This window comes from Camelus bactrianus, chromosome 10 (assembly GCF_048773025.1).
Source record: "Camelus bactrianus isolate YW-2024 breed Bactrian camel chromosome 10, ASM4877302v1, whole genome shotgun sequence".
Classification (NCBI taxonomy): Eukaryota; Metazoa; Chordata; class Mammalia; order Artiodactyla; family Camelidae; genus Camelus; species Camelus bactrianus.
This window is the reverse complement of record NC_133548.1, coordinates 33,789,899-33,803,315: the sequence shown is the minus strand read 5'-3', so window position 1 is coordinate 33,803,315 and position 13,417 is coordinate 33,789,899. Positions and strand designations below refer to the sequence as shown.

At 34.4% G+C, this 13,417-nt stretch overlaps 1 protein-coding gene across 6 annotated transcripts in view; it reads left to right on the top strand.

Annotated features, from left to right (window-relative positions):
- PRMT3 (protein arginine methyltransferase 3) overlaps nucleotides 1-13,417 on the top strand; it is a 146,804-nt gene that overhangs the window by 19,006 nt on the left and 114,381 nt on the right. For all 6 annotated transcript variants that reach the window (XR_012509656.1, XR_012509655.1, XR_012509657.1 and 3 more), the window contains exon 9: nucleotides 5,446-5,567. Coding sequence is in view for 2 of the 6 variants with exons in the window: in XM_010964763.3 (XP_010963065.2) it covers nucleotides 5,446-5,567 (122 nt within the window). In the remaining 4 variants the exon portion in view is untranslated. The remainder of the gene's footprint in view (nucleotides 1-5,445; nucleotides 5,568-13,417) is intronic.

Below are 13,417 nucleotides of genomic sequence, written 5' to 3'. Positions count from 1 at the left end.
AAGTGGGCATGGCTGGTATTTATCTCCATTTTACACATGAGGAAACTTGAGACCAATTACCAACTGACTCGCTCTGAAATAGACAACTAAAAAACCAAACAAAACCAAAATTAAACAAACAAATAAACAAACATACCTGAGAGTTTTAGTTCTAGTCTAGTGCCCTTAACCCTGTGCTACTACACTTTGAACACCATTATGTTGAAATAGAATGACTAAGTAATTAGAATGAGATTCATTAGTGACATTTTAGTTCACACTGTTTTTCTTATTTTATTTTATTTTATTTTTTTGGTAGAATGGGTGGAGGTAATTAGGTTTTGTTTATTTTTAGAGGAGGTGCTGGGGATTGAACCCAGGACCTTGTGCTTGCTAAGCATGCACTCTACTGCTTAAGCCATACCCCATACCCTACCCCCCGCACTGTTTTTCATATATAGGTCATATGATTTTTGTGTGCCATGACAGAACATGTTCATGAAATTATTTAAATATAATTCTTTTTTTAAATGTATGAAGTTACATGTTTTTCTAAGTTTTATTACCATTGTTTATGTTTGCTTTTATCTCCATTAGACAAATAAATTTCACATCCCAGCAGTAGCTTCTATATCGTATTATATAGTGCATGGCAGTTTTATTTTTGAAAAGGTGCTTGTAACTAAAAATGTGTTCCTTCCTCCTTTTCTTCCCTTCTCCCTCCATCCCTCCCTTCCTGCTTCCTTTCCTTCATTCCTTCCTTAATATTTTTTTAATTCACAAAGCTCCTGTGGAGGCCATATGGTTTCTCAGAGTTAATTTAACTAGGGTGGCACAATCGTGTTATCACTCATTCATAATTAATTTCTATTTGTAGTTCATTGAAGAAATTCACAGTTAGTGCCTTCTTTATGCTTTTGATTATTATCTACAGTTAAAATTGATTTACTTTCTTCTCTCTTTTTTTTCTCTTTAGAAAATGAATCACATACCTTCATCATTTTATAAAATGTTAGTGTATTCTGTTATCATTTCTAACTTTCTTTGATTCTATCAAGTTTTAGTTTATTTACTCAACTACCTAAATCTGAGCTAGTTGTAATAAATAGTATACAATTCAAACTATAATTTAAAGGTAGGCTTTGAAAGCAGATTGACCTGTGTTTGAGTGCTAGCTTTACAAATTACCAGCTGTTTAAACCTAGATCTGTTACTTCCTTTCTCTGAAACTCATGTCCCTTCAGAAAGGATTAAATAAGAATAATATATATGTATATATAGAGAGAGTCTTATAAAAGAGCACATACTCTAATTGGAGTAAATGATACATGTATTTCTGTACTTAGCTTTCATCACTCAGCAATTTTTCTAAGGTAATTTCTTATTAACATTGTTTTAATGGCTCATAAAGCCAATGTCAGATTAATTCATATGTTTTAATTTTTTGTGATAAAATAATGCTGTGTATAAAAGTTTAAAATATTAAAAATCAAATTTTTATGTATGTGAGAATAAATAATAAAATAAATTCCTAGCAATGGACTCTGGGGGTCAGAAAGATTCTACCCTGGACGGTATTAGTGCTGCCAGCTTGACTTTCCGTAAACATTTTAATGGAATATTTTATTATCATTTTATACTATATAATATTCCAATTGGATATACTATAACCGTACTATAAATATATATGCTATGTATTACAGTATTTTCTAGATGTTGCGGTTAATATGTTTTATTTGTGACTTTAAAAAATATTTCATTTTTGTTTGCAATGATGTCGTATAGGTTGCATCTTATAATTTTTGACTTTTTGTGTGTGAAGTGGTCATGTTAAAATGTGCTGAGTCACCCAGACAGGCTGCATGTATAGGACCAGTCAGATTCTCCTATAAAACCATCTGGGCCTCATCCTTCTCAGAGCAACAGAGGAGAAGAGACACTGAGTAGTAGCTTTTTGACAACTAATTAGGCTGTTTAGATTTTTCTCTCTTCTGGAGTCATTTCGGGTAAATTGTATTTTCAAGATGTAATGGAACAGACTCCACAGTAGAGAAGGTAAAAGGCATTGGAACAAACTTAAGTAATGTGAAAAATATTAAAAAAAAAAAATCCTGAAGAACATAACAGATGATTTAAACAAATTGAAAGTAATACCGTGTTCTTGCAAAGAAAACTCAAAATAAAATTTTGTCTGTTCCATAAAATAATTTATGTTTTAATTCAATCCCTGTAAAAATGCTAAGACTTTAAAAAATAAAATACAGCCAAGCTGATTCTCTTGTTCTTATGGGAAAATAAACATACAAAATTGTCCAGAAACACTAAAAACAATTTTGCTGTGAAGGTAGACCAGCTTTACTAGATAGAAAAAATTCTATACAGCTTCTGTAATTAGAATAATTACTGGCATGTGATTATATAGATTAATGGAGCAGAATAAAAATCTAGAAATAGACCAATATATGTATACATCTCCAGAGAGATCCCTTCCTCTCCTCTGTCATTTGAGGACACAGCAAGAAGGCATGTCTGTGAACCGCAAAGCAGCCCCTCACCAGAGTCAGCCTGTGCCTTGATCTTAGACTTTCTGGCTTCCAGAACTGTGAGAAATTTGTTGTATATATAAACCACTCAGTTTATGTTATTTTTGTTATAGCAACCTGAATGGATTAAGACAGGGAACTTTAGCATTCACTAAAATTTCTGTGTATATTTTGGTCTGCCCTCATGACCTAATCACCTCCCAGAGAGCCCAGTTTCTAATACCATCACCTTGGGTGTTAGGGTTTCAGCACAGAATTCCAGGAGGCCACATCTGGACCGTAGCAGTCACATATCAAATCGGTGGAGGAAACAGACTATTTAGTAACATGTTGGGATAATTGGTTAGCTATCTGAACAGAAGTTGGAACTATACCTCTTATACCATAGTGTATACCATGATTTTAAAAAAAAACTGTATAAATGAAATTATAAATGCACTAGAAGGATATGTGAATGAAATAGGGGAGGATATGGGCTAGTTCTATCTAATTATGACCAAAATCCAGAATCTGTAAAATAAAAGATTAAAGAGTTTGATTGTTAGTAAAGAATTTCTATATAACAAAAATCAATGTAAGCAGACTCAAAAAACAAAAATACATGCTGAGAGAAAATATTGCAAGTCATATCACAGAAGTCTAAACTTACTAAGAACTCCTATTTGATAAGAGTTGATAAGAAAAATTTGATAAGCAAAGGACTGACAAGTTATTGGAAAAATGGAGAAAGGATATAAGTAGATGGTTCACATAGAAAGTACAGCAGATGTTCTTTCAACATGTGGAATGATGCTCAACCTCATGATAATAAAAATGCAAAGAATGGAATGCAAAATGGAAATTAAAACAGGACCAGTATTTCATTATTTTCTACTTGCCAGATTGGCAGAAACCCAAAAGTCTGATTATATGCTCCATGGGCTAGTCTCACCTGTGAGGAAATTGGCACTTACACATTGCTGGTTGGAGTCTTCATGAGTAGAATTGCCCTATGGCAGGTAATTTGGTTATGTCAAGCAGAATTATAAATAACGTACATTCTCTCTGACCCAGTATTTTCAGTGTTTTCAATTCTAGGAATAGATTTATTCTTACACTTCTATAGAGTTATTCATGTGTGAGTGGGGTTAGATGTGAGGTTATTTACAGCACTGACTGTCATAGTAAAATTTCAGAAACTACCTAAATGTCCACAGTAGAGAAATGGATTAGTGGATTATGGTACAGCCATAATATGGAATCCTATACAGCTACGTAAGAGAAAGAAGTTCTCTAAACTAGTATGGAAAGATCTCCAAGTTATATTGTTAAATATAAAAAAAGCGATACGTAGCATGGTAGGTATGATACGCTTCCATTCGTGTAAAAAGGGGAAGGAAAAACACATATAGTATTGCATTGTATAAGCTTGAAAATTCTCTTGAAGGTTAAATAAGAAATATACTTTTTGATGTTTAAACTATGTGAATATATTACCTAGTGAAAAAATAATTGTTGAACAACATAATAGATTATTAATTCTAGTTCTGTTTTTCTTACAGTAGCTTCCTATTATTCAGAATATAACCCAAGGGCTTTATGTGCTCTGACCCCTGCTTAACCTTGATCTCACCTCCAAGCAACCCTTTTCACCCAGCTCAACTATGCTGGCCTTCTTGCTTTGCCTGGAATCTTGTGCCTTGCATTTAATATCCTCCATGGCTAGAAGGCACTTACCCCAGATCTTTGCATGGCAGACTTCCTTTATTTCATTCAGTTCTCTGCTCATACATATTGGAGAAGTATTTGCAGACCTACCTAAAATTCTGAAAGAGTGTATCCTCTCTGCCTTGCTCTGACCTCTGCTCTGGTGGCTGAGTTTTTTTTATAACACCACTATCTGACATTATTCTATATTCTTTGTCTCTCATTATCTATCTCTCCCACAAGATTTGAAGCACCAGTAAGATAGGCACTTGGTCTTGTTTGTTGCTGTACTCCGTCGCCATGATCAGTGCCTGCACTTGGTAATGCTCAGTGCCTGCACTTACTAATGCTCAGTGAATACTTATAGTCAAATACAGAACTAGTTTCATATTTTGGGACAAGTGTATAGGATTTTAGGCCATTGATAATGAAAGACTTGAGGCACTAGTGTTTTCAGTAATTTCTAGTGTATCTCTGAGTATTTTGCTTAAGATGTTTCCTTGGTAATTGTTTTTGTTTTTTACTGTGAGCCAAGTAGGTTTCACTATACTATTCTGGGAAGAACCATATGAAGTTCTTGATTTAGAAATAATTGCTCCCTACCTATCCCCAATAACATCTCAAACTTTGGTTCTTCTTGTTACTTTCACCAGAGATGATGAATATCATTTTTAAAACTTAAATTCTCAAGTTACTGAATTATAGAAGCCAATTTGTTTTTATTGTACATATATTAATAAAATGAGTTTAATATTTAAGTTTGGAAGTGGAAGGGATGTGACAATATTCTCCATCCATGATTCCTTTATAACCATTTTTTAATTGTATTGGATCAGGCTCTCCTGTTTAAGTTAATTCCTGCCACTCAAACTTGAGAAAGCTTATTTCTGTTAAAATTTAGAATTATTAAGCCTTAATTCGAGCATACATACAATAAGGAAATAAAAAATAGGCTACTTTTCTATTAAGAAGTCTATGGAAATTGCTTACTTCATATAAAACATTCTTTAAATTTACATTGTTGCATCTGATTACAGCAGACTATGGCCAAATACACTGTTACGAATTTAAAATTACTCATTATAATGGTATCTTCAGTTTCCCCAAATCGAAATTACCATATTTGATTGGTAAAGTTAAAGTTTTTGTGGTCTGTTCCTAGCCAGAAACATCATAATATATGTGAATAGGATTTAAAGTATTACACCTTTTCAGTAACATCTGTTTATTACACCAGGTGGTGTTGGACGTTGGTTGCGGAACTGGAATTCTCTCTATGTTTGCTGCTAAAGCCGGGGCAAAGAAGGTTCTTGGAGTTGATCAGTCTGAAATACTTTACCAGGCAATGGATATCATAAGGTAGATGCATTTTAAGGCTTGATTGAAGATTATTTTTAAATTTGGTGGTTAACAGGTTTTGTCTTTAATAGCTCTCTAATGCAGACCCAAGATACTTGTCTTTTAGTAAAAATTCATTCCAGAGTAATAAGATTTTAAGTTGGGTTGAGCTAGACATGTTTGAGCTATGAATGATCTTTTTACTCTTAATCAATGATAATTATTTTTATATAGTTTTCAGTCCTTCCAATTATGGCTATAAATATGCTAATAATATAAAATTAGAAATCATTGACATGTAGGATAATATTGCTTGAGGACTCTACAAAACTCAACATATCAGTAACATTTCCTTTAGCAAATAGCAATTCGGCTAAAAAGACTTAAGAGTTACCTTTTTCTTTTTGACAACACTAGCCCTTGTACCTTTTCAAATTAAGATCAGTAAATTCCAAAATGGCTACAAATAAGTTGGAGTGGATTTAGTTTATCCTCTAAAAGTTAATTTTATTGTCTAAAAATATTTCCTTTCTTTGAGGAATTAAGTTAGATTAAGGTTAATTGATCAGTAATTGACTTTAAGATCCTAGTAAGAGGGCCTTTATTTGAACTATAATTTACAGAACTAGATTTTGTCAGCCATGTGCTTAACCACAGCACCTTACATTTGGAACTTTGGAGTAATTTCCAGAATAATTTTAATAGCAGGCTTCTCAGTGATTCTTCCCCCCCGCCAGCTATACTGAGATATAATTGACATACAGCATTGTATGAATTTAAGGTATAGGATGTATTGCTTTGATACGTTAATATACTGCAGAATGATTACCACCAGAGCATTTGCTAATCCCTCAATTGTGTAACATGAAATAATTACTATTTCTTTTTTCGTGGTGAAAACATTTAAGATCTACTCTCTTAACTCAACATGCTTACATTAGAATCTCAGCAGTGATTCTTGGATGGTCCTCTCACTGATACGTTCTGTTCTTAAAATTGATTAACATTGATTGTTTCTGATTCATATAAAATTTAAATATAATTAGGTAAAATGTTTAAATTTTTAGATTTAATCACATAATGTAGAAGTATAGTGTTCTGGTTGCGAGCACAAGGTTCGAGTCATACTTGGGTTTGAGTCCTTGCTCTGCCCCTTACCTGTTATTTGAATTTCAGTTAAATTATATCTAACCTCTTTGAAACCTCAGTTGTTTCACTGTCAAAATGAAAATAATAATGACTACCTCATGTGGTTATGAGTAAGATAAACAAGCTGTGAATAAGATATGCACATACATCTCTTTGCCGTGTTGCTTGCCCTGGCACGTACTGGGTATTCAGAAGTTAGCTACTGTTATTATTAACAAGGACCAAATTAGTGTTAATGGAAAAGTTACATTGATCTTGCTTAGATTTTTCATAGTTAGAGGTTTGTGGTTATGGTTTTCATATTGGAGAATATGCATGCATATATGCAGTTCCACAATCTAGTGGAGTTTTTTATTTCTTATTTTGCCATTAAGTACAACATCATCATTTTGGGGGTTCTGTAAAGAGCACCCTCACTTGCTTGTGCTTGTGCATTGCCATCCAAACAGATGTGACAACCACTATCCCAAAGAAGCAGTTGTTCCAGATTATCAAAAATTTATTGGTTGATTGTAAGATTATGGTAAGATATTTCTGTTAGAAGTTCTAACCTTATGAAAGACCATATCCATTTATGTATTTGTCATTTTTTGATTTCTACAGGGTGAGACTAGATATGCTCTCATTTTAATTCCTTTATGGAAAGAAAGGAAAAGGATAGTGGTAACACTCATCTTATTTTGTTTTGTTTTCATTGTATTTCACAGAAACCCTGAATCTTAGTGACTTTTTTAGAAATGTGTTTATACGATGATTATATTCAGATACATTGTGTATAAAATTTAGTGCTGGAGTGTGTGGAACTTTTTTTTTAATTGAAGTACCATCAGTTACAATGTGTCAATTTCTGGTATACAGCACAATGTCCCAGTCATTCATATATATGCATATGTTTGTTTTCATATTCTTTTTCATTAAAGGTTATTACAAGATATTGAACATAGTTCCCTGTGCTATACAGAAGAAGCTTTTTTTAAATCTATTTTTATATATAGTGAGCATATGGAACTTTTGCATGAAAGCATTTATTGAAAATGGCTTAGCACTCAATTTTAGGTACTTCAGTTTAATAATAAAAGTTGCTAACACTGACTTAGTACTTTCTATTGAATTTCTTTTGAGGTAGGCACAAAAACAGTATATTATTATTTTTATCATAGAAATTAAGAAATTGAGGCACAGAGTTTAAGTAACTCTCCCTGTTTGTAGTGGGGCCAGGACTAGATCCTAGGCAGCCTGACTCCGTAGTCTGTCCTCACAGCCAATTTACCATGCTGTGTCTCTATTTAACCGCTTCTAGGGCATGTATTGGTTGCATTCAATAGTTTGCTTTACTTAGAACCTATAGAGTTTAAAAATCAGGGCTTTTTGTTTTGGATAAGCCAACAGTGTTTTCATTTGCCTTTTTTATATTGTGAGAAGTTAGCTCTTTCCATCTCTCCTTTGTCTCCTGTTCAGAACTTTGAAATTTACGCTGTGGAGTGAAACAACCTCTGTTCTTCTGTTTATGAATGTATCTGTGAAAAAATACGCAGGAAACGGTTTATTGTTAGCATCCCCAGCATTTACTGGCTCATTATTCTACCAGTTGAGGAGGCAGAAATGCATACTTTTCTCAGCATCTGGAACCACACGGCTTGATTTCTGATTTTGGCTTTTTGACTAACTAGCTTTATGAGAATGGGCAAATTGCTTAAATTCTTTAACCCTAGTTTTTTCATTTATAAAATGGGGTTGATGGTAGTATCCATCTCACAAGAGTATTACATGGATTGAATCCATTTATGGTGCTTTGCAAAGTGGCTGACATGTCACTGCTTACTAAATGTTAGCAGTAATTATAAAAATATTGATTGATAGTTATAGTGGTATGTTTGGTTTAGAACCAGGACCTCAAATAATACTGTGTTTGGTTGGTGATGTTTCTAAAGTGATCATTTCTTACAGTTATCTCATCAACATATAACGATTCTCTTTTCTGTATTCTTTCTGTTTCATAGTTTCTATTTTATACCATGAAACATCAAGCGTTAGCCAGTTTTATTCTGTATTTACTCTCCTCCCTTGAAGTCTGCTCTCAGCTTCTCTTGTACTTGTGTATAAATGCATATTGGGGCTTTCTGGAACTATCACCGTTGCTGAAAACAGCTCTTCTGATTAGCAGGCTATGTATGAATTGTCTTTAGCAATTCTGAGGCTTCTTTGTCTGTGAGAAATCTATACACAGCAGGATTCCTATAAAACTCCATAAGCTTACATCTATAAAAAAGCACTTTAAATTGTAAAACATGAATGCTTTTCAAATACATGTTTCACTCTTCTTTTAAATATGTTCAACTTACAGTCCTTGAATTGTGTTCAAAATAATGATGAAATAATTTTTATCTTTTCTTTATTTAAAAGATCTAACTTTTCTAAAAAATTGAGTTTAGAATGGAGTAAGTTTTGATTCTAATGTAAACTGACATTTATATTAGGGCTTATTTATAAATCTTATGAATATAAATAAATTATATATATATAAATTAGGGCTTAAGAAGGTGGTCAGGCTTGTGGTTCTGAGGCTGCAGACATGAATAAAGTAGACTGTGGACTTTCAAAGATATTATATTCACAGGGGCAAATAGAACTTAAAGTGATATATGGAAAGAATGAGAAGTTGTTTCTTATTTTCGCTGTCATATTCGAACTCTGCAGTGAATGATCATCTCAGAAACATAAACTTACCTAAGGATAGCAAAGCTATTCAGTTGCCAGACAATTGTATCCAGGGTTCCCCCTCAGGAAGCAGAGGTAGCTTCTGGTAATATTTTCACCATTACTCTGGCTGCCTTTGGTTTCTCATTGACTCAGCCATGGAACAGCTCATTATTCAGACTTCCGGATGTCATTGCAGAGGAGTTTTTATGAGAAGGTTGATCCATCATATGACTATAATGCAGTACTTTCACTCTCAGGATGACATTAAAGATGCCATCTTTTATATTGCCAGAAGAATACTGTTAGAAATGAAACATTCAGAAAAGCCTAAAGAATATTTTGATCTGCTGTCATGTTTGTGTAAGTGTCCTCTAGATTCTAGGACAGGAGCTTTATTTTCTTAATATTTTTATCCCTAACACCTAACAAAATGTCTTATACATGGTGTAGATACTTAGTAAAAGGTTTTTGAGAAGAATAAAGTAACTTAACATAATGATTTTAAAGATGGTGGTATATGTAAGATTTCTAACAAGATCACAAAATACACCAGGTTAAATTCTTGAAGTAAGGGGTGTTCTTCATATTTTGTTTCTAAATTTAATAGGAATATCATAGAAGAGTAAGTTAAAGCTAAATACAACTTTGAACCACCGATGAAGCTAAAATGGTTAGAAAAAAATTGCTACTCCAGAAGCCTTCTAGTGAAGGTAATGAAGGTAATCAAGACACCTTACATGGAAGCTAAATGCATTTTTTTCTCCCACCCTACCACCCCCTTAATTTCCCATCCATTCAGTGGTCCTGTCTTGGGGTTCCCATGACTATGCACTAGTTCAGTGGTTCACTGGAAGAACTCACATGACTCAGTGTGAAGTTGTGTTCACAGCTAAGATTTATTACAACAAAGGATACAGTCCGGGGACAGCAAGAATAGGATACCTGTCAGTAAAGAAGTCATGTACAAGGCTCCCACAAAATCCTTTCTTCTCTGCAGGAATCACACAAGATGTACTTTTCCCTCTAGCTGGAACTACATGTGAGATGTGTCTACCCAAGGAAGTTTGCTTGAGTCTTCGAGCCTGTGGTTCTCAAAGAGAGAATTGTGCAAACTCATGTCAGGCACCAGGTGCATATCAGGAATCTTTATGCTGACTTCAGACATGCTGTCCTCTGGGTTTGTCTTGGTCCACAACTTCAGATGCTGTGGAGTAGCATCATTAGCCAGTAACAGTGTGAATGTTCAAGAGTTTTGTTCTTAGGGTTTGATCAAGAATTACTGCCATGGTTAGAGAGAGTAAGAACTAAGAGAACAGACCTGCATTAACTCTTCTCACAGTTCAGAATTGGAAACCTGAGATTCGTGCTTGACCGTCCCATCTCCTTTATAGCAGCATACTTGTTGGAGATAGAATCCTCTTAATTGAGAATCATTAATGTTTCTCAAGTCTGTCCTTTTTCTACATTGATGTTCTTAAATGCATACCTTAATTCACAATCTTATATTTCCCACCTGAATCAATGCATCTGCACATAAGTGGTTTAGTTATTTGTACTTTGTCTTTGCTTCCAAAGGCTCTCTCTTACCACTGTTAGTGCAGCCAGATTGATTTCCCTGCCAATTCTCCTCCCCTTCAAATAAAAAAAGGAAGAAAGAAATACCTAATGAATGAATGAATGAATTTTCAATACTCGGTTCGTCAAACATCCAGTCAGGTAAATAAATCTTCAACACCAAAGACTGAAATCCAGATTACCCTTTCCTCATTTTTTTCATTGTATTAGAAGCTGTGCTGTTGCTAATTTTAAACAATAAATGTCCTCAGTGTTAGTAATTCCACAGCTGCATACCTATAAAGACCAATGATGCCTTTGGGAGGGAGGCAGCCTGGAATAGCTTGTTCTGATTCCAAGTCTGGCTCCTGCATTGAAATTATATGCCTGGTAGTATTTATCGTTTATGGAGTGTTCTTACATCGTACCCTCTGTCTCAGGTAGTTAAGGGTTCTTGTTTTGTTTACATGTATGAATGGAGGGCTAGGTTATGTCACAAAGGTAACTGGTATGGGTTTTGTCTCATCTCCCTCCAGAGTAGGGAGAGAGATCTGTTCTGGACCATTTTTCCTTTGATTTTTCAGTCCCTTTGTCACTTCACTTTATATACCCCTTGACTCCAGGAATTTATGTTGTGAAGAAAGGCTCCTACCTCCACTGTAGTCTTCTCTGATGTGTGTCCTGAGCACTGGACGTCTTCCCAAGTTTACCAAATGATTTAATTCCCCTTTTCTCCCCACTAAGTTATTAGAATCTTCAGTTCTCTGAGACTACCTTCTAAAATTTCCACGCATTTATCAATTTATTACATTTTGTATTACTTTATTGTTATTGCATTGTGCTTGGGGAACAAGAGAGAAATATGTATGCTTGGATGCCATAGTGAACTGAAAGCAAAGTAATATTGTTCCTTGTCTGTTTTTATATCAGGGCATTCCTTCTCTGCCCTCCCCACCCCCCAAATATGCTTTTCGAAAAATAGTTATCACCCCTGTATTCTTCTAGATGAACTTTATAATCATTTTATCACCAACTTTAAATTCCACTTACTTGAGAAGGTGTTCATTGTACGGTCCTTTATGCTGTTTGCACATCTGTCTCCCTCCTAGCCCATGTGCTTCCTTAGAGCCTAGACTGTGTTTTTTTAATCAAAATCGTACTAGACAGAGGTACATTACAAATTTAATTCTGTTTCCCATTCTAAAAATCCTGAATTGGCTCCTCACTGTCTTTAAATAAAATCCAGACTCCTTAACATCACCTCTGTCTCCCAGCTTTGTCACCACATACTGCCTCTTACTGCTCTAATCATACTAACCTATTTATAGTTCTTCAAATTTGTGATTTCTCTCATACACACACACACACACACACACACACACACACACACACAGAGGCAGTTTGCGCACATGGAGATGGGGCACCCTCCTTTACTCCTCTGCCTTTTGTAGATGCTCTGTCTTTTCCTGATGAAGCTCAGATGTCACCCACTTAATTAAAGGCTTATTATATGAGCTCCTGTAATATGTACCCTACGTTCTTACTGTTCTGTCTCCTTTACACCACATTCTTACATGCATAGACTGTATCTTTTATTTCTATATGCCTAGTATTAGACAGTTAATCATGATGATGTCCCTGTAGCATGAAATTCAAGAAATTACTTTAAGGGAATAACATAGGATAGTGTTTGTTGTTCTAACAAAGTTTCCACTCAGAAAAATTGATAATTTCAGTGTTCATTGCATTAGTTAGGAGACTTATGTGACATACCCTTTTTATTACAATGTCGTATTCCTGTAGGTTAAGGCTATGCTAGTTTTTGAGCAGGTGTTTCCGGAGATAGAATTGTTTGGAATGCTTTTATGCTAAAGTAAGGTTTAGTCATTGTCCACTTGAGAAAAGTAAAATCTATAGTTTTTTTCATGAATGCTAAATCAGGTGGTGATTAAGATGAGCAGTCTCATAAAGGGGGTTATCTGTGTGAGTGGTATCTGTGTTGCTATGTTTTAATACAGAATTACGGGAGTTACGGCCTTTATCTTTTTTCGTGTGTATTCCCTGAAATCTTAATCTTTCCAGTTACATTTATATTTGGACAAGTAATTACTGATGCAGATAGGATTATGACTTGCAGCAGACAATAAACAGCCCGAGCAGATGGCCTTTTACAGGACACATCTTGTTTCAGCATAAGCATTCTGAAGATATTTCTAGGCAGTGAGTACATTTTGCTCTTTTAAGAAGATTGCTTTTTGTTCCTTTGAAGTGTTTGTAGTTGTTAAAGCCTGAATAAATATTTTAGTGAACAGTAAGCAACTGCAGCAATTTCATCAGAATTTTATTAAATGCCTCTTTGAAGAAACTCAGATCTGAGATAAACATACTTATCTTTTTTACCTTTGTGTGAAATATAACATACATATTAAAAATTGCATAACACGTAAATTACCTGTTATGATATGAGT